At 36.6% G+C, this 27,535-nt stretch overlaps 1 protein-coding gene across 1 annotated transcript; it reads left to right on the forward strand.

Annotated features, from left to right (window-relative positions):
- The first annotated feature begins 1,200 nt into the window (after positions 1-1,200).
- Positions 1,201-27,160, forward strand: GPR37 (G protein-coupled receptor 37). The gene is made up of 2 exons (XM_074268057.1): positions 1,201-3,471; positions 25,851-27,160. Exons 1-2 carry the CDS (start codon positions 2,494-2,496, stop codon positions 26,667-26,669), a joined length of 1,797 nt encoding a protein of 598 aa, XP_074124158.1. The 5' UTR covers positions 1,201-2,493; the 3' UTR covers positions 26,670-27,160.
- Positions 27,161-27,535: the final 375 nt, after the last annotated feature.

Consider the following 27,535-nt stretch of genomic DNA (forward strand, 5'->3'; position numbering starts at 1 on the left):
ACATTATGTGCAATAATCCTGGGAGTGAGAGAGTCCTTCTTGCAGTTATTTTGACAGCTTTTACTCAGATTCTGATACTTCTGAGCATCTCTGCCTTCCTCATTCCACCTTCATTTCCTCTCCTCCTCCCCTCCCTTTCCCAAAGACCAACCCATTGGAGGGATGTGAGGGCATAATCAGAAATGGTCAAGGTGGGTAGAGAGGCAATTTGACCAGTTTTCCCCTCCCCCACTTTCCTCTCTCCCTTGGTATTAGTGGCTCATTTACCTCATTTGTTTCCTTCATCTAAAAATCTGTGGAGTCTTATCTTTCTAATTACTGTGTAATTGAGGGTCCTATAACAAAGGTTTTCTAAGGTGGACTAATTAACAGCATTGTTCTCTATTCTCCTTACTTAGGGTACCAGTCCCAACACATTTTCTTTGTAATTTTGCGGTGGAATAAGACATTCAAGCTATTTTTTCAGTTGGTATCAAGGCAGGCAATGGAAATGTCAAGTTTCAGTTCTTGTATTTTTAAGCATAACTGGCATAGTCTCAGACAATACAGGACTGTGGCAAGTAGAGATGTTAATGTATTATTACTGGCATCTGCTAGGGGAGGCACTGATCTGTTTTTCAGGCCAGACCAGAGGGTTATAAATTCAGATAATTTCCAGAGTCTTTTTTGCTGCCGAGAAGGAAAACAGAGACAAGGGCTTGGTCCTCCTTGGAGAAACGGAGAGTGTGGGGGACGGAGGAAGGCGAGACTTTCCTGGCAAAGCTTGGGGAAAAAAGCTGTGGAGCCTGAGGCTTCCTCTTCATTTGGGTCAAGGCACCAGAAAACTAGAGCCTGTGTAGAGTCTCCCACTGAATCCCTTCTCCAAACAACCAGGAAGCCCAAATACCCACCCAATTTGCCCACACGGGGCGTGGGGCCGAGCCGGGACTTCCCACTCTCCACAAACATCCTATTCGAAACGTTCTTTGTGTGGATTTACGGTCCCTTAGGATGGACTCTTGTTAATTTAGCAGCCCAGCAAGAGCGGATCCACGCTGCAGAGACTTTTCCTATTGTCCTTCCCACTCCCAGTAGCAGTTAACCGTTTCTCCAGCTTCTTCCTTCGGCTCCTGGGAAAATCTAGGGAAGTGCGAGCCGCACCTTGCAACTCCCAGTGGCTCTGCCCTGGGCATGCTCAGTAGCTAAGATAGCTTTGGGTGGCTCGCTTATGGGCACCTTCCTGGCCCGGCTCCGGCCCCTCTCGACTGCCCGGGCAATCAGACTCGTCTGACCAGTTACAACAGCTGGAAGAACTACCCGAGTCCAGCCCTAACCCCGAAACCCAACCCTGGGGGGGCTTGGCTTCTCCACCCTCCCGCCCCCACCCCTCTCTCCTCCCGAAAGTGGAAGCAATTACAAAGGGCTTGAATGTGGTCTGTGTGGATTTAGTGAGCCCTAAACCACCAGGGGAACCCGTCTCCTCATAAACCAGCATCTCTCCGAGGAAGAGTCGGAAGAAGAGAGGAGCTGTGCGCTCTCACGGACACGCGCGGCGGCGGCGGCGGCGGCGGCGGCTGGAGCCACTGCTCAGCCCTCCTCCTTCCCCCCGGCCATGCACCGCCCCGGTGGCAGCTGTTTCAATCCCAGCGCTTTTCACCCGGGGTGCTCCGGCAGTCAGTCGCCACTTCATGCTCCAGCGGGTGCCAGTGCAGTCAGCTCTCCGGGAGAGCCCGCGGCCCCGCGCCTTGTCCTTTCCAGGGACTGGTCACCGGACAGCCTGGCCTGCTCCCCGGGCAACTTGGGGCAGGAGAGGAAGCAACTTTGACTCCAGCTGCCGGGCTCTCCCCAACCGTCACAGCTGAGCTAGTCCCAGACGTCAGGCGGAGCCAGAGTTTTCTAGGGCGACTCGCTTTCCAGTACGGCTCCACGCAACCTGTTTACTAGGAGAGGTGCTGGAGGTGCTTGTCTTAGGCGAGCAATCGTCTGGGGGAGAGGGACTTGTTCTTCCCTATCTCTGGAGACCTTTGCTTGCAACGGGATAAAGCAACATCAAGAGGATGTAAATAGACAACGGGAGAGCCAGAGCAACTGTTACCAAGAAGGCAGAGTCATAGGGAAAAAAAAAAAAAAAAAAAAAGAGGGAGGAGCGTTGGGTTTCGGTGGGGGCTTTTATCTTTCCCACTTGTAACATTAATGCTGTTAATAGTCAGAGGCGTTGATTGCAACTTTTCAAAGGTCAGTCCCTGTTCCTACGAGGAAGGAGGATCCCCACTCTGACCCCGCTGGTGGTGCTCAGCCTAGACCGGTTTTAGTTAAGGGAATGAACCGAACGTCAGACGGAGTAGTGTAGGGGCTCCAGCCTTTTCCTCCTCGTGGGCCCAGGGGAAGCCACTCTCCTTGCGCCGAGGAGCTCATCCCGCAGTGACATGTGTCTAACTCTCGGCGCCAAATTGGGCAGCAGGTGCCGGTCCTAAGGAGTCGCTGCCAGCCCCGAGGTCCGAGCGACGCTGAGCCATGCGGCCCCCAGGCGCGCCCCTCTTCTGCACCCTACGCCTCTGGCTCCTGCTGCAGCTCGCGGTTTCTCCTGCGCTAGCCGTTGGGAACCAGACCAGGTTAGGGAAGAAAGACTTGCCTGCACTGAGCCCGGAACAGCGCGGCTGGGAAGTTTGGGGATCGGGAGACGTGTTGCAGAAAGTGTTGTCCGGCAGCCCCAGGAGAACAGCTCTAGCCAAAGCACAAAAAGAGAAGAAGGAGGAAAAAGAAGGAAATGCATTAACGGCTCCCTTCGGGGACCTGGCAGGGGCTCACAGGAATTCGCATTTCCCCCCTGAGAGGCGGCCTGACATTTGGCTAGTTCCTCTTAGAGCAGCGGTGATTGAGCTACCGGTTGCCCTTAGATTTTCCTTGGATACGGCCGAAGAGAAGAGTGATAAGGATACTGATGGAGGAGGCAGCAAGGAGCAGAATGTCAGGACGCACCCCGGAGCTCTGGAGCCTTTCTCCAGGTGGAGGAGAGCGGGGAAACCCCATGGTGACCCCTTGACCAGTCCCCCTATCTCGGGGAGCGCAACCACTGTGGATAGAAAAGCGCAGGAGGAGACAGTGGCTACCGCCGCTAAAGCCTTGCCTTTAAACGGATCCTCTGAAGGGGCACTCCAGGAGAAGAGCGGCCCCCGCGGGGGAAACGGCACGAACCGGCGCCCCAAGCTCAAGAACCCCTTTTATCCGCTGACCCGGGAGTCCTACGGAGCTTACGCCGTTATGTGTCTGTCCGTGGTGATCTTCGGCACCGGCATAATAGGCAACTTGGCTGTGATGTGCATCGTGTGCCACAACTACTACATGCGGAGCATCTCCAACTCCCTCCTGGCTAACCTGGCCTTCTGGGATTTCCTCATCATCTTTTTCTGCCTGCCGCTGGTCATCTTCCATGAGCTCACCAAGAAATGGCTTCTAGAGGATTTCTCCTGCAAGATCGTGCCCTATCTCGAGGTAATAAAGCCTTGCTGTGGGTCATCACCACTGGCCTTACAATCCCTTAAGTGGGTGTGTTGCCTCAAGGCGTTACTCAGCACACCCCCCCACTCCCTGATCAACACTCCTTTCCCCCTCTAGTTCTGCTTCCCTTACATCCTGTCTCACCTTTCCTGCTTCTACTGGAGGCTTTGCTTAACACCTTTAAACTCATCTGCCACCTTCTGGGGGTGAAAAGCTGCTGATAGAATGTCTAGACTAGTCTGGATAGTGCTTGTGTATGCCCTTTGAGCTGCCCGCTTTGGCACTGTGACATATTTATACATTTGGACTGGCAGCTGAGATACACAAACTGCCTGCCCATCAGAACTCAGCAGGACAAGGAAAGAAACTTTTGTGTCTTCTCAATCCCCTCCCCTTCCCTTCCCCCCACCCCCAGCTTTCCACTCAGAAAATGTGGATGGATCTATTGTGTCCAGATGTGAAAATATGAATCATCAATCACCAAACTAAACTTTCTCCTTTCTTTTCCTTCTTAAGAACTTGGTTTGAGGCAAAATGTTTCCTACAAAGGTATAACTGGCCTCATTTTAAATATTTAAATATATTTCACAATCTCCCATGTCACCTAAGGTGTCTGTCTTCCATGCTAAAGTGATGGAACTTTTTTTTTTTTCCCCTCTCTCCTTAATTCCACAACCTTTAAAGAAATAAGCTTAAAAGGAGAGTGGTTATCAAGAGACAAGGTTTTTTTGTTTTGGTTTTTTGTTGGTGGTAGTCAAATTCTGTTACATGTAACATTGTGCTCCACACTGATTTTAAGGGATACTTTACTTAAAACAAACAAACAAACAAAAAAACAAAAAAACAAAAAACCCTTTAGTAACTGAAATTTTCTCAAGAGGGAAATGGAAAACTTTGGGTATATAATCAGTAACATACATACACACACACACACACACACACACACACACACACACACATACACAAAACAACAAAACAAACTTTTCTTCCCTCTGCAATTATTGCCTTGAGTGTAGTGGTTGGGATTTGCTTTAAAATGGCCTCTCATTTAAACAACAGCCATTGGAAAGTGCCCAAGTGCTCCTTTGCCAGTTGTGTTCTCAGCCAGCTGGCCCCTGCTTGGCTCCATTCAAATTGTCCAATTCATTTAAGGTCCCAAAGAATTGAAATCTGTAAATATTACAGTAGTCCATGATTCTGCCTAGTAACAGTGCCAGGATCATCCTGGTACATTATTCCTGTACATAAGGTAGAGGAGAAGTGAACTAAGAAAACCAATCCTGTTTAAAAGAACCAAAAGCAGAAGGCAGTAAATTGCATGCTTTATCAGCCTGACAGGAATAGATATAGTTGCATTCCATGCTTGTTAAATCAATTGTCATCATTTCTTTACACAAGGTCCAGAATTTCAGCTGTTGCCAGGGGGCAGTTAGCTTAGAAATACAGGATTTATCTGTTAGACAATTCATTTCTGAATTGTTTAATTTAAAGGAGTTGGGCATATGAGAATTTTGCTAGTTAACTTGTCAAGATCCATTATATATAAAGGTTGCTCTGATTCCATTTATGTATGATAGTAGAATAGATATGGGTTTTACAGATAAAAGATAAACTCTTGGGTGAACAGAAAAATAGTCCTTAAGTGAAAGAAGCATGATTTCAGCTGAAAATTAAAGACTGGCATAAAACCAGAAACTTGTACAAACTGGGAAGAAAATTAGAAAAATGGAAAATAAAAACCTATAAAGGTAAAAGGAACACAACACAACCACCTAGTTAAGAAGGGAGCTTTCAGAGTAAAACTCAGGAGAAAAAGAATGTCTTAAAGTTACAAAAAGTAATTCAGAAGTAGTTGAGAATTATAGAAAAAACAATTCATTTAGTCAGTGGTGAAATTAAAATCAACTCAAACATGTATTAGGCATCTACTATGTGAAGGGCATAGTGTCATAGACACACATGCTTATTGTCTGTAGGACATTTTAAGAAATACAAGACGGTATTGTGGTGAGATTATTGATCTCAGAGTGAAAAAGCTCCAAGTTGGAATTCAAATGGAAATAATTATTAGTTAAGTGATTCTGAGCAAGTCATTTAACTTTTCTGACCTCAAAGCTTCCTCATCTTTAGAATGAGGAATTTGTACTTAAAAGACCTCCTATGTCTATAATCCTATGGTATATTGTATATGATATTTGTGGATATATATATATATATATATATATATATATATATATATGTATATATTTACTTTACTTTAATTGAGCTTCCTCTGATTTCTTAGTGTCTTCTTGGAGGGGGTGGAACTTTTGATATCTGCTCCCAGCGTTTACTCTTCTGCTTCCTAAAAAGTTCTTGTTTTGACTTTTATCCCCTTACTCTCTTAAAAAATAGAATTGTAGAAATTAGATTTGAAAGGGATCCTTGAGATCCCTTACTCTAAACCTTGATTTTATAGTAAATAGTAGCTCATGATTCTACAATTTCTGGGGAAACTGAAATCCACAGATACAAAATCATTTAGTAAGTTTCATTGCTGAGATTCCAACCTTGGTTCTCTTGTGTTTTGGTACTTTCAATCCTTTTGTGCTTGGGTTTCATTTTGTTTGTGTCTTTTTACTCTTTTTTTTTAAATTGGGGATTTATCTCTCTCTTTGTTCCCCAAGATGTTCTTTATTGCTACTCTGGCTTTTACTCTTGCCAAAAAGATTTCTAAAATGTATTTATTTAATAAGAAGATTTTAAAATACCAAACTATCTGAAGTGTTATTGAAATTCCTATCAGCAAGTGTAAGCCATAAACTATAACTACCAAAAATGCAAAAGGAAGATGCAATTCTGCCTCTAGAAGACACATCTTTACAAAGAATAGAAAGTTTCATGACATTTATTGCATGTGGCATCCCTTTTACTGACAAAAACAAAAATCAATGTAGTAAAAGTTGTATCCAGTATTTTTTTTAACTTTCCCTCCCTCTTTCCCTACTTTTTAATCAGCTCCTTTTATAAGAATCAGAAAATTCCAGATTTAAACCTCTGAATAATACAAACTCCTTAACCATAATGAATTGCCTTCACTCCATTGTTAAAGGTTTCCTCTAGTCTTATGTTTTTGTACTATGATTCTCATAAACTGACAAAAATTAAAAGATGCTCAATTTAATAAAGCTCAGTGGCTTGTAGGAATAATCTCCGTTCCATTAAAAAAAAGTAAATTCTCAATCCATTTAAATGATATTCTTAAATTTAACAAAAATATACATACACAATATATGTCTTAACTTCAATGACTGAAATAGAACATTTTGTCCAGTAAGACCCATTTCCTCCCCTTCAGAGTTTGTTTACCGAAGTGCTTTGCCATTTTATTCTCCAGCTCATTTTATACATGAGGAAACTGAGGTAAAAAAAGGTTAAGTGACTTGCTTAGGCTCATGCAACTAGTACAATCAGAGGCCATATTTGAACTCAGGAAAATGAGTTTCTCTTGACTTCAAGCCCTGTACTTTATCCAATATACCACCCAGCAGCTACTAGAATAGAGCATTAGAGAAAAGTAAACAGTGATTATGAAGAGCTAGCATGACTTTTTCAATAATAGGTTATGGCAGACTACTCATATTTTCTTTTTCTGATAGTTACTAACCTCGAACATTGGAGGAATGCTACAGATATAGTTTACCCAGACTTTAGCAAAGTATTTGATAAAGTATCATAAACAATTCTAAAAACATAGGGAAATATAGAATCAGTGATAATACCACTATATTAACTCAGAACATGTTTAATGGCTAGACTCATTTGTGCTTTAAGGTCAGCCTAGTAGGAGTTGGCCAGTGCATTGCCTCAGGAATCAGTTATTGGCCCACTGATGTTTAATTTTTTTTTAAACTAATATCTTAACTGAAGGCATAGATCCACACAGATGACTTGGCTGAAAGCATACCCACTAAAATGGTAGATGATACAAAACGTGGAAAGCTGGCTAATATACTGGAGAAGAATAACAGAAGACAGATTAGATTTGTCTATTTGGCCTCAGAAGTCGTGGTTAGAGATGGCAAAGAGGCAAATTTAAGCTTAAAGGCTTAAATTTAAAACTTAAAAAACTTAGAATTAGAACTACCCAAAAGGGCTACTTCTATTAATGTTATATTTCTGTTCTTGTCTAGTCTCTATTCACTGAATGAGTGTTGTCTCAGACTCTAAACCAATTTATTTGCAAATCAAGACATCACCCTGTTGATATTATTGTTCCTCTTCAAGAATGAAGGATGTACAACACCGATTCCCTTCCATTAGAAGTCTTTAAGCTGAAGCTGGATTATCACTTGTTGGATATGTTTTGGTGGGAATTATTTTTCAGATAGGAGTTTAGAATGGCTGCTGAAGTTCCTTCAAATTCTGAAATTCTGTGATTCTATGGCAATCCATTTTATATACTCCAAAACTATCAAAATTACTTTAAAAATTTAAATGAAACTAAAAATTATTTATAGTATCTCGCCTGACATTTTCCCAAGAATTTCTGTTCCACCTGCTTTAAAATACCTATTTAAAAATACCCAGAAATTGTATATCTCTTATTCATATTTTTCACTTTCTATGTTTCATCTTTATTCCTCAGCACTACTATTTTTTGTCAGTTATTTTACTTTTCAACCACATATTCCCCTTTCACATTGTTTTTCTATTCTTATTTCCTTTTTGGCATATGTGTCTCTAAATTTTTCTTTCCAGTCACTTCCTAAACTTACTCTGTGTGGGTTGTGTATGTGTGTGTGTGTGTGTGTGTGTGTGTGTGTGTGTGTGTGTGTGTGTGTGTGTTTCTGTATCTTTGCTCATGTTAGTCCCTCCATTTTTAAAATGACTTTTCTTAGTCCTTCTATCTACTCCAAATCTTATGCATTCTTCAGGACTCATCTCAAGTTGCTCTATTTTGAGTTACATCTCCATGTAGCTACCATGATGCCTAAAACCAGAAATCAGAGAATCTTAACAGTAGACAGGACTAAAGAATTCATATTTCATCTAGAAAGAATCCAAATTTCACTTAGGACCTGCACCCCCTTTACGACATCCCTGGGAAATATGCCTCCATTCTACTTTAATACTTTCCGGGATGTGGCTTTCACAATCTCCTAAAGCCACTGTTGCAGCTTTGGACAACTAACTTTTAGGAAGTTTTTTCTTATATTAAGTCAACATCCCCTTCTTTGTAATTCATTCAAGGGTTTCATTCTACCCTCAGGAGCCAATCAAAATAAATATCTTATCCCAGATAGAGCTCTTCCAATATTTGAAGATAGTGGTCAGGTTCTCCTGTCTTTCCTTTTCAGGGCTACTCTGCATCATAAATTCTACATGTCTTACCATCCTTATACTCCTTTAAACACTCTAGCTTGTTCATATGCTCCTTAAAATGTGGCATATTGAACTGAATATAATATTACAGAAAAGATCTGTCTGTGTCACAATGTAGTAATTTCATTTTTACTTTTGATTTTTTTCCTCTTCCAAACTTCAATTTATATTTCATTTATACAAATAGTCCTACAATACATGGTATCCTCTTGATTTTTTAATAAGTGTCTTTGATATCAAAATTCACTATAGCTTTGTCAAACCCTAACGTAATATCATTCATTCCCACCCATTTGTAACCAACTGCTTCCTTTAATGATGTACCCCTCTGGGGTCTTGTGCAGCCAATTTAGTGGAGCATGCTAATGCCTTTCTCTTTTATGATACTTTTCATAAAATCATATTTTTCAGAACTAAATGGTACCTGAGAAGTAATTCAGTCTCACTCATGTATTTGACAGATGAGGAAACCAAGAGTGTAGAGGTGAAGTGATTAAGATTAAATAATAAATAAAATTAGATAATAAATAAGTAGCTTAGCTGGGATCCGAATTTATGCCCTTTAGCCCTCAGTTCCATACATTATAAAATTTGTATTATACCATGACTAATTCCTTCATATTCTCTACTGTATATTACTTGTATACACATTTGCCAGTTCTTTCCTTAGTCACTGTAAACTCCTTGAAGATAGAGATTGAATCTGATGAATTATTTTATCTATTTGGAAGCTAACCTAGTATGTAGTACATAGCAGACACTCAAGTGACTAGAAAGGAAGCATTATATCAGGATGACTGAGCGTAGATTTGGAGCCAGATTGGACTACAGACATCATCTAGCACAATCCTTTCATTCAAGTGAGGAAAATTAACCTGGAGAAGGTATTCATAGTGGTAAGATCTATAGTTGAAATTTGGTTGATTTTAAATTCAGTTCTTTTTAATGCTATCTCATAGATATTCAACTCCATAGAGTTATATCTTTAGAATTAAAATCAAGTCTGGTCCAGTCCCACTATCTCAGTTTAAAGATAAGGACATTAGGGAAGGATCCTCTTATTTTCAAGCATAGAATATGTGTTTATTGCACAACTCAATTAATTTAATTGAGTTTCTGGTTAACCCCAAAGTATGATTGTTTTAAATTGATTCATGCAATGTTATGACCAGATCTTCAGCAATAAATATTGTAAAGTGAAATTGCACTTCTCATGTTGAATACACTGTTTTTTTTTTAATTTTTTATTATATATATATATTTTTATAATATTATCCCTTGTATTCATTTTTCCAAATTATCCCCCCCTCCCTCTATTCCCTCCCCCCGATGACAGGCAATCCCATACATTTTACATGTGTTACAATATAGTCTAGGTACAATACATGTGTGTGAATATAATTTTCTTGTTGCACAATAAACATTAGAATCCGAAGGTACATGCAACCTGGGCAGACAGATATTAGTGCTAACAGTTTACATTTACTTCCCAGTGTTACTTCTCTGGGTGTAGTTATTTCTGTCCATCATTGATCAACTGGAAGTGAGTTGGCTCTTCTTTATGTTGAAGATTTCCACTTCCATCAGAATACATCCTCATACAGTATTGTTGTTGAAGTGTACAGTGATCTTCTGGTTCTGCTCATTTCACTCAGCATCAGTTGATTTAAGTCTCTCCAGGCCTCTCTGTTGAATACACTGTTTTGAAAATATTTTGTTTTCCTTGTAATTGCATTATTACTTATCTATTTATAATCCTTTTCAGTATTTGTCTGCCAATGAAAATGTTTTATTTTTAGTTTCATGGTCAACATTTATTTTTGTATATAAGATATAGCTAAAGACCAAACTGCCAGCTAATGCCCATGGTCAGCAAAGAACAGTTAGCAAATGGATTCATTATACTCTGTTTACCCTACTATTTAAAAACACCAATTAATTACAATTAACCCTCCTGCTTATATTATAATTGTGAGCATTGCAAAAGTTTTGATTTGAGTTTTATACACTTGATCATTCCCAGAGATGTTTCTTCTTACTGGAAGTCTTCAAGTAGAAATTCAATGATTACTTATCTATGATCTTTTTTAGAAAAGATTTCTGATTAGATATCATTTGGACTAGATAGTCTCTCTTTAATTCATTAGATTATGATCATGTGTACAAAGGCATTAAGATGGTGGGGAGGCTATGGAAACTAACCTCATTTAACAAATGAGTAAGTTGAGGCACAATGAGCAAGTGACTTGCTTAGTAAAGTTTGCTTTACTTGCACAGCTTAGTAAAGTGATTAAGGTGAGGTTTGAATCCAGGTCTTCCTGACTCCAAGTCTAGCATTCTATTCATTGCCTTATAAATACTATGATTTAAGAACCCTTTGCCATATTTATGGCTGTCTACAGATTTTTCTTAAAGTTGCTGACAAAACAGAAACAGAAACACCATTTATGAATTGGCTAATTATTCTTCCTTGTGGTAGATATTAATTAGCTTTCAATTTTTAATTATAATACACATATGTAATATGTGTACATTTGGCTATGTATAAAGGTATTATCTACACAGGCATATATACATACATATACATGTGTACATATAAATATTGAGGCTTTTTACAGATGAGAAAGCTGAGGCAATCAGGGCAAAGTGACTTAGACTGGGTTATATAGCTAATAAGTGCCTGAGGCCAGATTTATATTCATGAAGGTGAGTCTTCCTAACTCCAGGCCTGGTTCTCTATCTACTATATCACCAAACAGTATAAGTAGGGGTATGTGTATATATATATATATATATATATATATATATATATATATATATATATATATATATATATATATATATATATATATATATATATATATATATATATATATATATATGTATACATATATATATATATATATATATATATATATATATATGTATACATATATATGTATAAAATATACATATACACATACATATATACACATGCATATACATACACAGATATTTATATATATACAGCTGTGTATATATGCATTTACATATGTGTGTATTTTATTTAAACATGTATGTATATATTCATATTCATATATACATAAACCGACATAGATATATACATAGTTAAAATTACCTCTATTTAGTATTGTTATAAAATATAATAGAAAGCTAATAGGAGATTTATTTTATTATATTCAGCATACCAAATACATTATTATTGGTAAACTTTATGGATAATTCATATGGCTTAAATACTCAATGTAGTTGAGAGATAGAGATAGAGACAGAGACAGAGAGACACACAGAGAGAAAGAGAGACCACAAAATAGATCAGTTTAGAGCATGAGTTCTAGATTACGGCATAAATTATAGCTACTCATTTGAACCAAACTATTATTTTTCTGTATGCTATCCTTGCCCTGTTTTTATATACATTCGTATTAGTTCACATTTGCATGACATTTTGCTTGGATTTTATTTCTACTTTAAGACCTGGTTGGATTTTTATTTTTAGCTTAAATTTTCACAACTACAGATTATGTTTTGTATGCTTTATTTTTATAAACAGAATCTGAAATTCTTCATAACCTTACAGATGTGTAGAAGATTATTTTATGATCCTGATTCATAAAACTTTCTTTATATCCCTCCAAGTCTTTTCCACTTAGAATATTGTATACAGGATCAGTGATTAAAAAAAAAAATGATGCATTTAAGGAAGCATCAAGCCATTTGGGAGGTTCTGTGTCCCTCAGGCTGAGATCGACTACATAATGCGTTTATTGAAGAAATATCTGGCTATTTGTTGATTCTAGTTTCTGCAAAATAAATATTTTAATGTAATTGACCCACTGGATATCTTCACATTTAAGACCTTAATCTTTAAGTTTATCTTTCTTATTACTACTCAGACTAAATGACCATCCAGATAGCTGATTAATCACAGAGCATGATTAACCAAAGATCCTGAGATGGGAGGAGCCATTCTTGACTCCTATTTCAAACTTCTTATTCCACTCACACTTTTGGAGTCTTAGGAAGTGATAATGATAGAAGAAATAAAAGTTGGTTCCAGATGTCTCTTATCTTGAAAAAAAAATAATGCCAACGCTCTCTTGATACTCTCCTTTATCCCTTATAGGGATGGAGAAGGAATGAAAGGAAGAAAGAACTAACCATGTCAAAGCAGGTTTCAGGGGATTCCAAATGAAATCAGTAGACTGTGTTTCTAGGCCTCCTGTATAGATTTTGAAAAGGTTGTTCATCTGGGAAGGACTAGGGTGAAACCTACTCTTGAATTCCTAATGAGTGTCTAGATTTCTAACTTTTACCTGCTCTCTTGGGTATAAAATGTGCCAGTTATGAATCTCTTTTGATAATTATTTTCTTGTTATCATTACCTTACTCATAAGTGACAGCTGGCTCAATTGTTTTGAGAAGTTGAAAGAAGTTAGAACATTGCTAGAATTTTTCAAAAGTATATTTTATTTTGATTATGATATTAATAGTCCAACTTGGATAATTATGAATATCTTTTGATAATTATTTTCTTGTTACCATTTACCTTGCCTTTAAGTGACATCTGGCTCAACTGTTTAGAGAAGTTTGAAGAAGTTAGGACATTGCTAGAATTTTTAAAAGTTATATTTCATTTTAATTACAAAGTTAATAGTTCCAACTCAGAAATATTCAGTGAAGGTATACATAAATAAATTCATTCTGTACATAGTCACCAAATCCCTAATAAGAAAAAGGTACTGTTGTAGATGATGGGATAAAAGAATGCAAAGTAGACAAAAACACAATTGGGTCCCTCATGGAATATTGTTTAGTAGAAGAGTGATTATATCAATAAGTATAATTTAGATTGCTGATTTGTGCTTAAGGCAGATCTATAGTGTTATGTTATACCATTCAGAAGTGAGGACAATTATTTGTGGATACTTTAACATGACAGTAAGTGAAGGCTTTATGGAAGAGATGACATTTGAAATTGGCTTGAAGGAAGAGTAAGAATTAAGTGGAATTAGACAGGAAGCATTAATTTAAAAATTAGGATGGTTTAAATTTCCTATGTAATGAAAACAGAACTTTATACTGAGAATATCTAATTTTCTTGGAAAAAATGAACATAAACTAACCATATGCTCGTTAATGCTCAGTTGCAGAACAACTACCTTACTATCTGCTTTGGTGGAGGGAGTTCCCTCACTGGAAATTCCCTATACTAATCAAATCACAGTCCCAATTAAAACAAACAAACAAACAAACAAAAAACAATGAGTCAGATACCATACTAGATACTGGAAATATAACAAAAGTTTCTGTTCTCAAGAAGCTTAAGTTCTATTGTATATATTCATGTATATTATCTCATTCATCCTTGAAAAAATCTATAAAATAGATTGTAGCATCTAGAAGAGGAAGGGACTTAACAGAGATAATTTAACCATTTTTATTTTACAGGTGAAAGTTCAAAAGAAAGTCCATCTAGATTGAGAATATTAAAATTAAGATTTAAATCTGGGTGCTCAGAAAGGGATCCTCTCCTTTTGCCACAATAGGAAGATTCATATTTTTTTAGAGGGAAAAATTGAGTTTCATGTAAACTGTCCAAATTCGAAAGCTGTCTTTAAATTTTGACAAACTGTCATGATCTCTAAAGGTTCTAGCCTCTCAAGGAATCCTCATACTACCATAATGACATAAGGAGTAAGGTTTAGCACCCATCAAATGGTGCTAGTTTCCAAGGAAAACACCAAGAATCTACTTATATCTTCTTCTGTTTTCCGCAAGAATGGATGGAACTGCCCCCTCTACCTTTCCATGTGGCTTTTTGTTCCATTCTTAGCCTATTTGTTGCCTTTTGTAGCCTATTTTCCAATTCAGGGCTGTTCTTACTGTTCTTATCAATCTGATTTCACCTTTGAAAAAATGTTAGGGAGAAGGATATGGAGACACAGTGTGATTTGGCCCAGGCCCAGTGTCCCTTCTAGGAAAGGTCCAGACTCTCCCTCAGGCTTACTATCAAGGTTTTACACTTAGTAGTTAAACCAAGACCATTCTGTTCTGACTAGGCTACTGATCTCTCTATATCAGAACAGTTACTTTCAATGAAAACAATCTGTTCCTTAGGTTTTGGTGGGTTTTTAAAAAAAACATTTTAGATAAATCTTAAAGTCCACTCTTTCCATTTTAGAAAGAGAACACAGGTATTTTCCATGAAAACTTTCCAAAAGTTTTTTAATGTGTAGTGGCAATTTGCATAAGGTACAGCCACAGGATGAGGTTTAATCTTAAATGGTCTAGAAGAACCTTTTTTTAGTTCATTAATAGCGTTTATTGTGTCTGATGGGTAGACCATGGTGCTAAAATGGCTACCGAGGCCCCCACTTTGATTCTTATATGAGCTGATGCACTTCAGTGTGTTCAGTGTCCCATAGTCAGATTCTGTAGTACTAGGGAAAGTTGAGAAATAGATGAAGTTTAGTTTTGACACTCTTTTTTTTTTTCTCTTTTGGAGTGTTTCATCTTTTTATTTTATTCTAGAAGTCTTACTATGTTCTATCTTCTGCTCTCTCCTATTTGACCCTTCATTCTCCTATCTGAGGCAATCTTATCGTCTCAGATCAGGCTTGTGTTGGGTAAAGAATCTATGAACCTGATCATCTGATAGATTGAGAGCTGAAAGGGACCTTTAGGCAACTCCTTCATTTTCAAATGAAGAAGCTAAAGATTCAAGAGGTTAAATGAGTTGTTCAAGCTCATGATTTTTGAAATTTGAACCATATTTCTCTAACTCCAAATCCAGCACTCAAATGTCAGGGCTTTTAATAAATTACATCTTCTGGACCACACGGAGAGGAATTTGACTGTGTAATTTCATACATAAATGGAGCTCTATTGGGGGAAAGACTTTTTATAAGCCTCTTTCAGTTTTTCATTCCCTCCTCCCTCCCAAAATTATCTTGCACACACACACATACACACACACATTTTAGTATAGTTTTAAGCCTTAATAACATCAAAAGTATAATAAAAACTTACAAGAAATCATTTGGGAAGTTTATTTAATGTTCATTAGTTTTGTTAATTTTGAATAATACATTTTTAATTTTAATTTTCACAAGATGAACACCTTGTCATTATGTATTTGTGTGGCAATTTTGGATGTGAATTTTAGAAACTGGTGGATTGGAAGAGGAAGTCTTCTTGCTGGACCACCTTAGTTATCTAGTCAGTCATTGTTAGACCTTTGGTTGTGAAGTCATGTCAAACCTGTCATGTATTCATCAAGACCTTATTCCCTGGATGATCTTAAGGCTATGATTACAAATGCAGTCTTTTCAGTCATTGAGCAGCAGTTGATGTTTTTACAAAGCTCTAAAACTGACTAGAGCAATATATAGTACAGATGGTGGTTATATTGAATTTTAATAAGAAACATTAATATTTAAACATTTAAATGATAACCTTTGAAATTTTGTAAGTTTGTAACATTTATACTTTTGAAGTTATTAAAAATGGCATCAAGGCATTAGTAATACAGTGTGTGTGTTTATAATTTGCTTATCAATGTACAAGTTGTTCTTCCTTCAAAAAAAATTACAAGTTTTCTGAGGACAGAGATTATTTGTTTTTTTTTTTTTTTTCCTTAGTATTCATAGAACCTGATTTATAGTGGGTGCTTAATAAGCATGTGTTGAGTGGTGGGAGACTTACAATCATCTCTAAATTTATACTCTGGATAGCATGCAATGTGTTTCATCAGTGACAAGGAAGGGAAGTTAAGAGAATGTTAATAAGTCAATGGAATTATTAGCACCATTGGGGGGAAAAATCTAAGTACAAATGCTGCTGTTAATGGACTAGGAACATCATCATTGGATTACTAAGAAAAAACAAAGACTTTGAGGAGAATTATTTTAGCAAATGTGTTCTATTTTGAAATCATTTGCTAATTATTCACAAAATATTGATTGTTGGAGTTATTTCCCATGAATTCCTACTGGTGACTTAGTTTAAGACAAAGGATATTTCTTTTATGTATTTTTTTCAATATAAAGGAATACTCTTGATTGAACTATTGCTCAATAAGCACCTCAGTGGGAGATAACTAAATTTTCATTATACAAACTAGACATACTATACTATGGGTACTATGATTGGTGGGAAGCTTTGGCTAAGTTGATCTTTGGCCATTAAGGAGGAAAAATCCTTGCATTTTTCAGGACCATGTATGTAGAGCTGAAGTCATTTTAGAAGTCACCCAGTACCATTTTCTTATTTTATACATGAGAAGACTGAAGCTAAGTGAAATTAAAGAATTTGACCAATGTGAGATTTGGTTAGTGGAAAAACTGAAATCCAAACATAGTTCTCACTCTAAATGTATTTTCTTTTAATTGTATCATGTTGCTTCCATGATTCTCTCTAAATGGCGACCACTTTAAGGTGATTAGGATTATTTCAAAGTTTATGCAAGAGTGCTAGTAGACTAGAAGAAAAAGTTTTTAAAAATGATGCTATTATACCAGTCTTGCTCCTTTCTTTCATATAATCTTGTCATGAATTTAAGACTGTAATTATATTATCGAAATAGACTTTGTCCAAATGGTCTGACATTGTTTTAATGACTCATTGAGTATGCTTGCATGTCAAATAAAATCTCACTGATATTAAAAAGGAAGAAAGAACTTCTTTACTCTGCCTGGCTAGCCATGAAATCTTTACCCTAGAAAAGTATATATTTGTGGATATAAAACAATCTATTTTATTTTGTCCTGACTTTGATTTAATTAGCCCATTTTAAGTGTTTCATTTTCAGTGTCACTATTTACATCCATTCTAAGTGCAAATTTTTCATAAAAGATTATCGATTCACTACAGTCTGATAGATAGGTATATACCATTTGCTTTGAATATCACAAAAAAAGAGAAACAAAATATCTCCCTTGGTGTTCAGGAACTCTTTTTTGAAGAAGAAATTGCTTTTCAATGCTGAAAAGTGTTAAATAGATTATTGTTGTTTCATTATTCTCAGTCGTGGCCAACACTTTCTGACCCCATTTGGGGTTTTCTTGGCAAAGATACTGGAAAAGTTTGCCTTTCCTTCTCTAGCTCATTTTTGCAGATGAGGAAACTGAGGCAAACAGGGTGAAATAACTTGCTCAACACATTGCTACTAAGTATCTGAATTCAGATTTGAAGTCAGGAAGAGAAGTCTTCCTGGCTTCCACTGCATCACCTACTAAACCAAGACATTAGGATACACATAAAAGCATTTCGAACATGGCACTGTGTAATAACCACTGGATTTTGTTCATGGACTTCACTCCAAATACTAGAAATCCTACTTACTGTGTCACTTTAGGAAAATCTCTTAAAGTCTGGGCTTCAAGTTTCTTTATCAATGAACAGAAGGAATTAGACTAGATAAGATATAAATATTGTAATTCTAGAATTTTATACTCAGTATTCATCCTCTTTTTTCCTGTTAGTCTCATAAGAATAACTAATCAGTGGTACTTTAATATTTCAAAACTTGTATGATTATATCAATGTAGGTACTCTGTCTACCTACATCAATACATCTTGAGAATTCCAACTTAGTAAGTAGTTTTATGAATTGCTGCAGCAAACAAAAAAAAAAAGAAAGAAAGAAAGAAAAGAAAAGAAAAGAAAAGAAAAGAAAAGAAAAGAAAAGAAAAGGGAGGAAGAAGAAGGAAGGAGGCAAGGAGACAGAGAAGGAAGGATGGAAAGGAGAAAGAAGGAAGGAAAGAAGAAAAAATGGAAGAAAAGAGGAAGAAGGGCAGAATGAAGGAAGAAAAGGAGGAAAGGAGGAAGGAAGAAGGAAGGGAGGGAGGGAGGGAAAGAAGGAAGGAAGGAAGGAAGGAAGGAAGGAAGGAAGGAAGGAAGGAAGGAAGGAAGGAAGGAAGGAAGGAAGGAAGGGAAGGAGGGAGGGAGGGAGGAAGGAAGGAAGGAGGGAAGGAAGGAAGGAAGGAAGGAAGGAAGGAAGGAAGGAAGGAGGGAAGGAAGGAAGGAAAGAAGAAGGGAAGGAAGGAAGGAAGGAAGGAAGGAAGGAGGGAAGGAAGGAAGGAAGGAAAGAAGAAGGGAAGGAAGGAAGGAAGGAAGGAAGGAGGGAAGGAAGGAAGGAAGGAAAGAAGAAGGGAAGGAAGGAAGGAAGGAAGGAAGGAAAGAAGAAGGGAAGGAAGGAAGGAAGGAGGGAAGGAAGGAAGGAAGGAAAGAAGGAAGGAAGGAAGGAAGGAAGGAAGGAAGGAAGGAAGGAAGGAAGGAAGGAAGGAAGGAAGGAAGGAAGGAAGGAAGGAAGGAAGGAAGGAAGGAGGGAAGGAGGGAAGGAAGGAAGGAAGGAGGGAAGGAAGGAAGGAAGGAAGGAGGGAAGGAAGGAAGGAAGGAAGGAGAGGTGAGGAAGGGAGAGAGAGTTCTCTAACTTTATCAGTGTGAGTACCCATCTCTAGGATAAACAGCTCAACATCTCATCATCTTATACACGGTTCTTTTGGGTTTCTATAGCTGAAAAAATTATTTGGATAGCCAAATTCTAGTGATAAATGTTTCTGGATTTAGGTAGCCTGTCTCAGATAACAGTCTTATAATGTTTTTGTATAGCTGAAGGCTTTCTAGTTTGGTACTAGTGGCCAGAATGGAGTAGTGAGATATAATAATAGGCTGTCAGGAGACCCATATTTAGATTTTGACTCATACACTTACTAGCTCTCTTTGTGATTATAGATCACACAATCTTTCAGAATCTCCATCTATAAAATGGGGATAATAATACTTGAACCATTTATATCACTGCATTGATGTGAGTTTGCAAATTTTCAGGTTCTTTATTATGAACTATTTGTTACTATATCTAGCATGTTAGGAACATCTGGATTCAAATTCCATTGTGGATACTTATTCTACTACCACAAGCAAGACATTTAATCTCTCTCCTCTGGCATACTCCTGTAGAGCCAAGAATTACCTTTACTCTACAATCAGGCATTGAGAGATGACTGAGAGGAAGGAAAAGCTTTAACATTTAGTTAAAATGAATGTTTTTTTAAACTAATACTCTTATTTTAGAGGAGGAGTTCTTAAACAGAGATCCCTAAACTTTTTTTTTAACATTTTGACAACTGTTTTAATATAATTAATTTCATTTTCTTTTTAACCTTATATATTTCATTTTATTCATTTAACAACATTATTCTGAGAAAGGATCCAAATATTTCATCAATCTATAAAAGAGGTCTGTGACAACAAGGACAATAACAACAAAAATTAAGTCTTAGAGGGTCACTTTGTACACAAAGAATGGTACATAGGTTCATATTATTTCAACATATTTCTAATGCATAATACAAACTGTTCTGGAACCAAATGAAAATGAGCTTGAATTTAGGAAAATTGAAGCTGTATTTAAAAGGAATATTTTCTTCTCTCTCTAAACTTAACTTTTGATTAAATTTTTGCACTACAGGGATTTCAAGCTTACAATTAAGTTGACCTTCAAAAATAAGGATTTCTCTCTCAATACAATCATTGTGTATTCTTCTTCCTTTTGGAATTGAAATAGAATTATTGATCTGTACTAGAAGGATTCCAAAGGGCTTTACTTGTTTTATAACAGTGGTACCTTTATTTGGCCTTCATTGTCTCTTTCAACAGTATCATTTTCACAGTTGGCTTACTCTTGCTCCCAATTGTTTTCCCTTCCCCTGTTTTGTTTGTATTAAACCTCTTAGTGGTGGATCAATTTCTATGGCAGGATCCCAGCAGATTACTCTTCCTGAGGAATACTTTTGCTTTTTTTTTCCCTTCAGTCTTTTTGAATGAGAAGAAATTTAATGTAATATCCCCACTACAACAAAACAAAATCCAATGGGTCAAATTTTTGATATTTGTCCAAAATCACTCCCTGGAACTAAGTTGGATGATTGGGTAGTGGGACAAATGGAGTCTGAGATTATAAAGTACACAGTAGCACACCAAGAAATAAAGGTGTTTTATATATATTGTGTTTTTGTGAAAGCTTAGAAAAATGATTTGTTTTGAAATCACTATTGGTGAATGTATTACGATAGCTTTCTTCCTATATGTAAGAATTCAAGTAATAATAATAAATATAACAATAATAATAGCTAGCATTTATATAGCACTTAGGCAGCTAAGTGATATAATAGATAGGTTTGGAATCAGGAAGAGTTACCTTCATAAGTTTAAATATGGTCTCAGGCACTAGCTGCATGATCCCCAGCAGTACATTTAATACTGTTTGCCTCAGGTTCCTCATCTGTAAAATGGACTTGAGAAAGAAATGCCAAAAAATAAACCAACCCCAAGAAGGGGCTAGGACACACAGAAAGGACTGAACAACAATATAGCACATACTATATAACAGGAACCATGCTAAGCACTTCACAAATATTATATCATTTTATCCTTACAACAATATTTGAAAGCAGGTACTATTATTTTACAATTGAGCAAACTGAGGCAAATAGAGGTTAAGCAACTTGCTCAGGATCACACAGTTAATTAGTGTCTGAAGGAGGATTTAAAGTCAGATCATCCTGACTCTAGGGCACATTTTTTATTTTATTTTACTTAAGACCTACTGAGTTATTTTTTTTAAATCCATGATAGAACATGGCTCATGGACTTAAAAAAGTGTTATATTCTTATATCCCGCCCCCCTAGCCATAGAGTAATTCATCTTTTCATTAATTCATTAAGCATTTATTAAGGCCCTACTTAGAATGTATCAGATGCTACTGAAGTGCTATGGATACAAAGACAAACATAAAATGGTACTCAAAAATATAAATGTTACTAGGAGGAAATAAATATATATCAGCTAATAAGTAAATACAAATCTTTGCATAGTAAATTTTATTGGAGGAAAGGTAAGGACAGATTATCTTATGGGAGATGGCACTTGAACTGAACCCTGAAGGAAATTAGGAATTCTCTGATGCAGAGGTGGAGTGTCACATACGTGGCTTCCAGTTTGGCTGAAAGAGGAGACATTTCAGTAATGCAATGGATACAGTGCCAGGTGTGGAGGCAGGAAGACCTGAGTTCAAATATGGCCTCCATCCAGGTGAGGTGATTTGCCCAGGGTCACACAGCTAATAAGTGTCTGAGGCCACGTGGAGGAAAAAGAGAAATTAAAATGATTAAGATAGTAGGAAAAAAGCATAAGAAAGGCAAAGAAGGAGGTGCAAAAAATTGAGAGAACAAAATCATCTACAATTGACTGAAGTCATTTTTTTTAGCACTGGGCTAAGTTTTAAATTCTAAATACTGGTATTATTTGGAAGTAAAACCAGAGCCATTCAGAAAAGGGAGGAGGGCATATGGAGTTCATAAAGGACAACTTTTTATCATGGATCTTCAAGAGCTCACTCTATGTCTTCTCTATAATTAGCAGAAAGGGACATCTTTTTCCATGCTCACACATGCCAAAAATGGTGAACTTAAAACTTTTCTACTAAGCGTTCTATAGAACAGAAACAATTGTTTGGACAGTGTATGAAAGAAGATGTACTTTTAGCATTCTTTCTAACATGAAAAGGATAGAATTGATTTAATTTTTTAATTAGCATTTTACATTTGGCATCCTTTCTTTTCTACTTGTGTGTCACCCCTTTTAAAATGCTCAATATGTCCTGAAAATCAAATTCTGATTTTTCTAATTATGATTCATTTTTTAATATGAGTTTTCTCTGATCTTGAAAATTTACTAAATTAATAATAGTCTTGCCTATTAAAAATGTTTACAGTTCTGTTTTTGTCACTTTTAATTATTCTTCCTGTTGCAGTTTAATTAATAAGAGATTGCATCTTATTCATATCATTTCTCTCAGGACACTGCTTCAAAGAAAAGCATAACATTTTGTAATGACATTGAAATTTATCAATCAGACACGGCTATTAAATACTGAAGATTCAGTATAAATGATAGTTTTATAATTGTCCATAATTGTACCATTCATCTTCGGAGAATTTTTAATGAGTTGTACATAAACAAATGTATTCAAAATTATGATAGAAATCATTGTATTGACCATACCCTGAAGGCATTTCAAGTTTGGATAAGCAAAATTTAGATGGCACCAACTAATATTCAAATGATTTTATGAGTTAATTACTGAGTCATGCAATTTATTCATTATAGATGTTTCTTAATTATAGTTTGGAAAAACCACTGAGAAGAACCCTTTAATAGACTTATAATTCAGATTCATTTCATAACATCTGGAATATAAGTGAATTTAAAGGAAAACTAAGCTATTTTAAAAGGAAAATTACACTTATGCTTCCCTTTAACTACAGCAGGAAATTTAGAATAAAATCCTGTCTACCTCATAAAACTGTTTTAAGGTTTAAATAAGAAAATACATGTAAAACATCTGTAAAACCTTAAAGCATGATGTAATGTAATCTACCTTTTTTTTGGAAGTGATCGTTCATCATTGCATATATACATATATATATATATATATATGATATATACATGGGTAATTTTTCAGCATTGACATTTGCAAAACCTTTTGTTCTAATTTTTCCCCTCTTCCCCCCCCTCCCCTAGATGGCTAGTATACCAATAAATGTTAAATATGTTAAAGTATAAGTTGTATATATGTCCATACAGATATTTTGCTGCATGAGAAGAATCGGACTTTGAAATAGTGTACAATTAACCTGTGAAGGAAATCAAAAATGCAGGCAGACAAAAATAGAGGGATTGGGAATTCTATGTAGTGGTTCACAGTAATTTCCCAGAGTTCTTTCCCTGTGTGTAGCTGGTTCAGTTCATTACTGCTCTATTGGAACTGATTTGGTTCATCTCATTGTTGAAGAGAGCCACATCCATCAGAATTGATCATCATATAGTATTGTTGTTGAAGTACATAATGATCTCCTGTTCCTGCTCATTTCACTCAGCATCAGTTCATGTAAGTCTCTCCAGGCCTCTCTGAAATCATCCTGCTGCTCATTTCTTACCAAAACAATAACATTCCACAACATTCGTATACCACAATTTATTCAGCCATTCTCCAATTGATGGGCATCCTCTCAGTTTCCAGTTTCTGGCCACTACAAAAAGGGCTGCCACAAGTACTTGGCACATACAGGTCCCTTTCTTCTTTAAAATCTCTTTGGGATATAAGCCCAATAGTAACACTGCTGGCTCAAAGGGTATGCACAGTTTGATAACTTCTTGAGCATAGTTCCAAATCACTCTCCAGTCTTCCAATAAATTTCTCTTCAACTTTAGGGTTTTGTAGTTCTAGGCTCCAGGTTCCTTAAGCAAAATGAGAAGTTTAAGTTCTACCTCATTTTCCATCTCGATAGCTCCATTGTATCTGAACCATTTTTTCTCTATCATTCCCTTAAAACATTGACCACTAAAGAATTGGAGAGAGAGAAAGGAGTTCTAGAATGTTTAACAAAAGAGAAAGAGAGATATCGCTCCATATTCCCCCTTCCCAATCATTGGAATCCACAGGATGCTTCATTGTAAAATACTCCATTAATTAACGCATATGGTAGATGTCAAGACCATCTTGCTGGTGAGAAAAAGTATCTTCAACCAAAAGTGAGTTGTACATTTATTGTGTGAATTGTATATCATCATTATTTTCCTCATATTTAGGCAGTTTGCTTGGATCCGTTTGTGTGAAATATTCTTTATAATCCTGCAGATCCCCATCCAAAAACATGGTTGGGACCAATTCAGTTCTGATAACATTGTAGTACTCAATGATACTGTATTTCTCTCCCACTGGTTCTGACTCGGTGGACCTGGTCTCAGTTCTGAGGCTTACTTTGTTGGGAATCTTGGACAAGTCCCTTAAAATCATTTTGGAGCATCTACAAAATGAGAGAATTAGAAGAGATGCCTCAGAGATTCCTACCATGCTTTTAGTGAATTGCTTTGTAAACATATTCTTTTATGTAGAGGGAAGTTTCATGGGATGGGGAAAGAACCTTAGACTAGGAGCTAGATTTTTGTTCAATTGTTTTTCAGTGATGACTTTTTATGATCTTATTTAGGATTTTCTTGATAAAGATACTGGAGTGGTTTGCCATTTCTTCAATTTACAGATGAAAACACTGAAGGAAACAGGTTAAGTGATTTGCCTAGTCAGACAACTAGGAAGTGTCTGAGGTCATATTTGAATTCAGGCCCTCCTGACTCTGGTCTGGTACTCTGTTCAGTGCACCATTTGAGATTTATTCCTAGCTCTGCCATTAATTACTCTAACTTTCGACAAGCTACTGAACTTTTCTAAGGTTTGGTTTATCTGTTAGATATTTGGATTTTACTGATTTATCTCTATCAGCTTCTTCTATAATAATATACTATTTTTTGTTGGGGCAGCTAGGCAGTGTGGTACCAACCCTAGAATCAGGAAGATTTAACTTTCCTAAGTTCAAATCTGACTTACCAGTTATGTGTAACCTTGGGCATGTTTGCTTATCTGCAAAATGAACTAGAGAAGAAAACGAGAAACCGTTCCAGTGTCTTTACCAAGAAAACCTCAAAAGGGGTCACAAAGAGCGGGACACTTCTGAACAACAATAATTCTTTGTTGCTGGGTTTCTTGATGGCCTATTTTATTTATTTTTAAATTATCCCATTTACCCACAAAATATTAAGACCTGTACTTCAAGTAATAATGCGATTCACTATCTGCATCTTACTGAGCTTCATATAGAAGGCGGCTTGATGCTGTAGTAGTACTCTCTTAAAGTGGAGACTGTGGAGGCTGATTTTTCTTAATGAAAAGAATATGGACTCAAACTCAGATGTATCTATGATATGATATTCAAGTTAAATCTCAGGGATGAGTCAAGTGAATCTGTGGATCCTGACTTCCATTCTTCAAACCATGGTACCCCAGTATCCTTCTTTGAATAGTTGATGACCTAGCTGTGTTCCACTTGTCTGTGCCTGAGGTATTCCCAATGGATTAAATTTGTGTTCCATTTCCCTTTCACAGGTTGCTTCTCTGGGAGTCACCACATTCACCTTATGTGCTCTATGTATAGACCGCTTCAGGGCTGCCACTAATGTTCAGATGTACTATGAAATGATTGAAAATTGTAGTTCTACCACTGCCAAGCTCGCGGTCATCTGGGTTGGCGCTCTACTTTTAGCACTCCCGGAGGTTGTCTTGAGACAGCTCAGCAAAGAAGACCTGGGTTTTAGCGACAGAGTTCCAGCAGAAAGGTGTGTCATCAAGATTTCCCCTGAGCTCCCGGACACAATCTATGTCTTAGCTCTCACTTACGATAGTGCAAGACTCTGGTGGTATTTTGGCTGCTATTTTTGTTTGCCCACACTTTTCACTATCACCTGCTCCCTTGTGACTGCAAGGAAAATCCGCAAAGCTGAGAAAGCTTGCACGAGAGGGAACAAGAGACAGATTCAGCTTGAAAGCCAGATGAACTGCACCGTAGTCGCCTTGACCATATTATATGGATTTTGCATCATTCCTGAGAATATCTGCAACATTGTGACAGCCTACATGGCTACAGGAGTCTCTGAGCAGACAATGGACCTTCTCCATATCATCAGTCAATTTCTTTTGTTTTTTAAGTCTTGTGTCACCCCTGTTCTCCTTTTCTGTCTTTGCAAACCTTTCAGTCGGGCCTTTATGGAATGCTGCTGCTGCTGCTGTGATGAGTGCATTCAGAAGTCTTCAACAGTGACCAGTGATGACAATGATAATGAGTATACCACAGAACTAGAGCTCTCTCCTTTTAGTACCATACGTCGCGAAATGTCTACTTTTGCATCTGTTGGGACCCACTGTTGAGTTACTTCTTTTTTTTTTTATTTTATGAAGATTTTTAATTTCTTTTTCTTTACTGGAGAAAAATGCAAAAGATAAAATACAATTACATATAGTAGACTGATTTTACATATTAACACATATACTTTGTTGAGGGGATGGCAATTACGTTTAGTTATTTAAGAAAAAAGAACAACCCAACCAATAGTTTTAGACCATTTTTATCCAGTATGGTGCTAATATTTTATTTGAAAATAAAAAGCTACTGCACCTTAATTTAATTACTCATTAGTTTTTTTTTTTATAAATATAATCATTGTTCTTTGAGTATAGTCATGTGATTTTATAAGATGTTTTATGTAAAGATGTGGTTGAAAGTATTGTGTATTATATTGTGAGGTGACCTGGAGTTTAAAATTCTCAAAGTAGCATAAAATAAATTGCATTTCATTATTTAATTTCATTGTCAACCTACTTTTAACAAAGAACCAATAAATTTCTTTCAATTTCCTTAATCAGAGATTATTATTTCATGTAGAAATATGTAGATTGACTCTATTTAATTTTTTGTTAATGTACATTCCTTTTAAGGCAAGTAGCTAGTTTGTTATAATGAAGTGTTCCCCATGGTATTTCCTTTACCAGAATAGATCTTAAATATATATTATGCTGTAAATTAAATAACAATAACAGCTCACATAAGTGCTTACTATGTTCCAGGGATTGTGCTAAATGCTTTATAATAAACAACACATTTGGTCCTCACAAAATTCTGAGACATAGGTTTTACTATTATCCCCATTTTACAGATGAGGAAACTGAGTCAGAGATTAAATGACTTTGCCAAAGTCAAAAATTTAGTAAATATCTGAGTCTGGATTTGAACTATG

Source organism: Sminthopsis crassicaudata, chromosome 5 (genome assembly GCF_048593235.1).
Source record: "Sminthopsis crassicaudata isolate SCR6 chromosome 5, ASM4859323v1, whole genome shotgun sequence".
In the NCBI taxonomy this organism is placed as follows: Eukaryota; Metazoa; Chordata; class Mammalia; order Dasyuromorphia; family Dasyuridae; genus Sminthopsis; species Sminthopsis crassicaudata.

Coding starts and splice junctions, on each gene's coding strand:
- GPR37 (XM_074268057.1), top strand. CDS start 2,494: ATGCGGCCCCCAGGCGCGCCCCTCTTCTGCACCCTACGCCTCTGGCTC. Junction 3,472..25,850: donor AGATCGTGCCCTATCTCGAG/GTAATAAAGCCT, acceptor TCCCTTTCACAG/GTTGCTTCTCTGGGAGTCAC.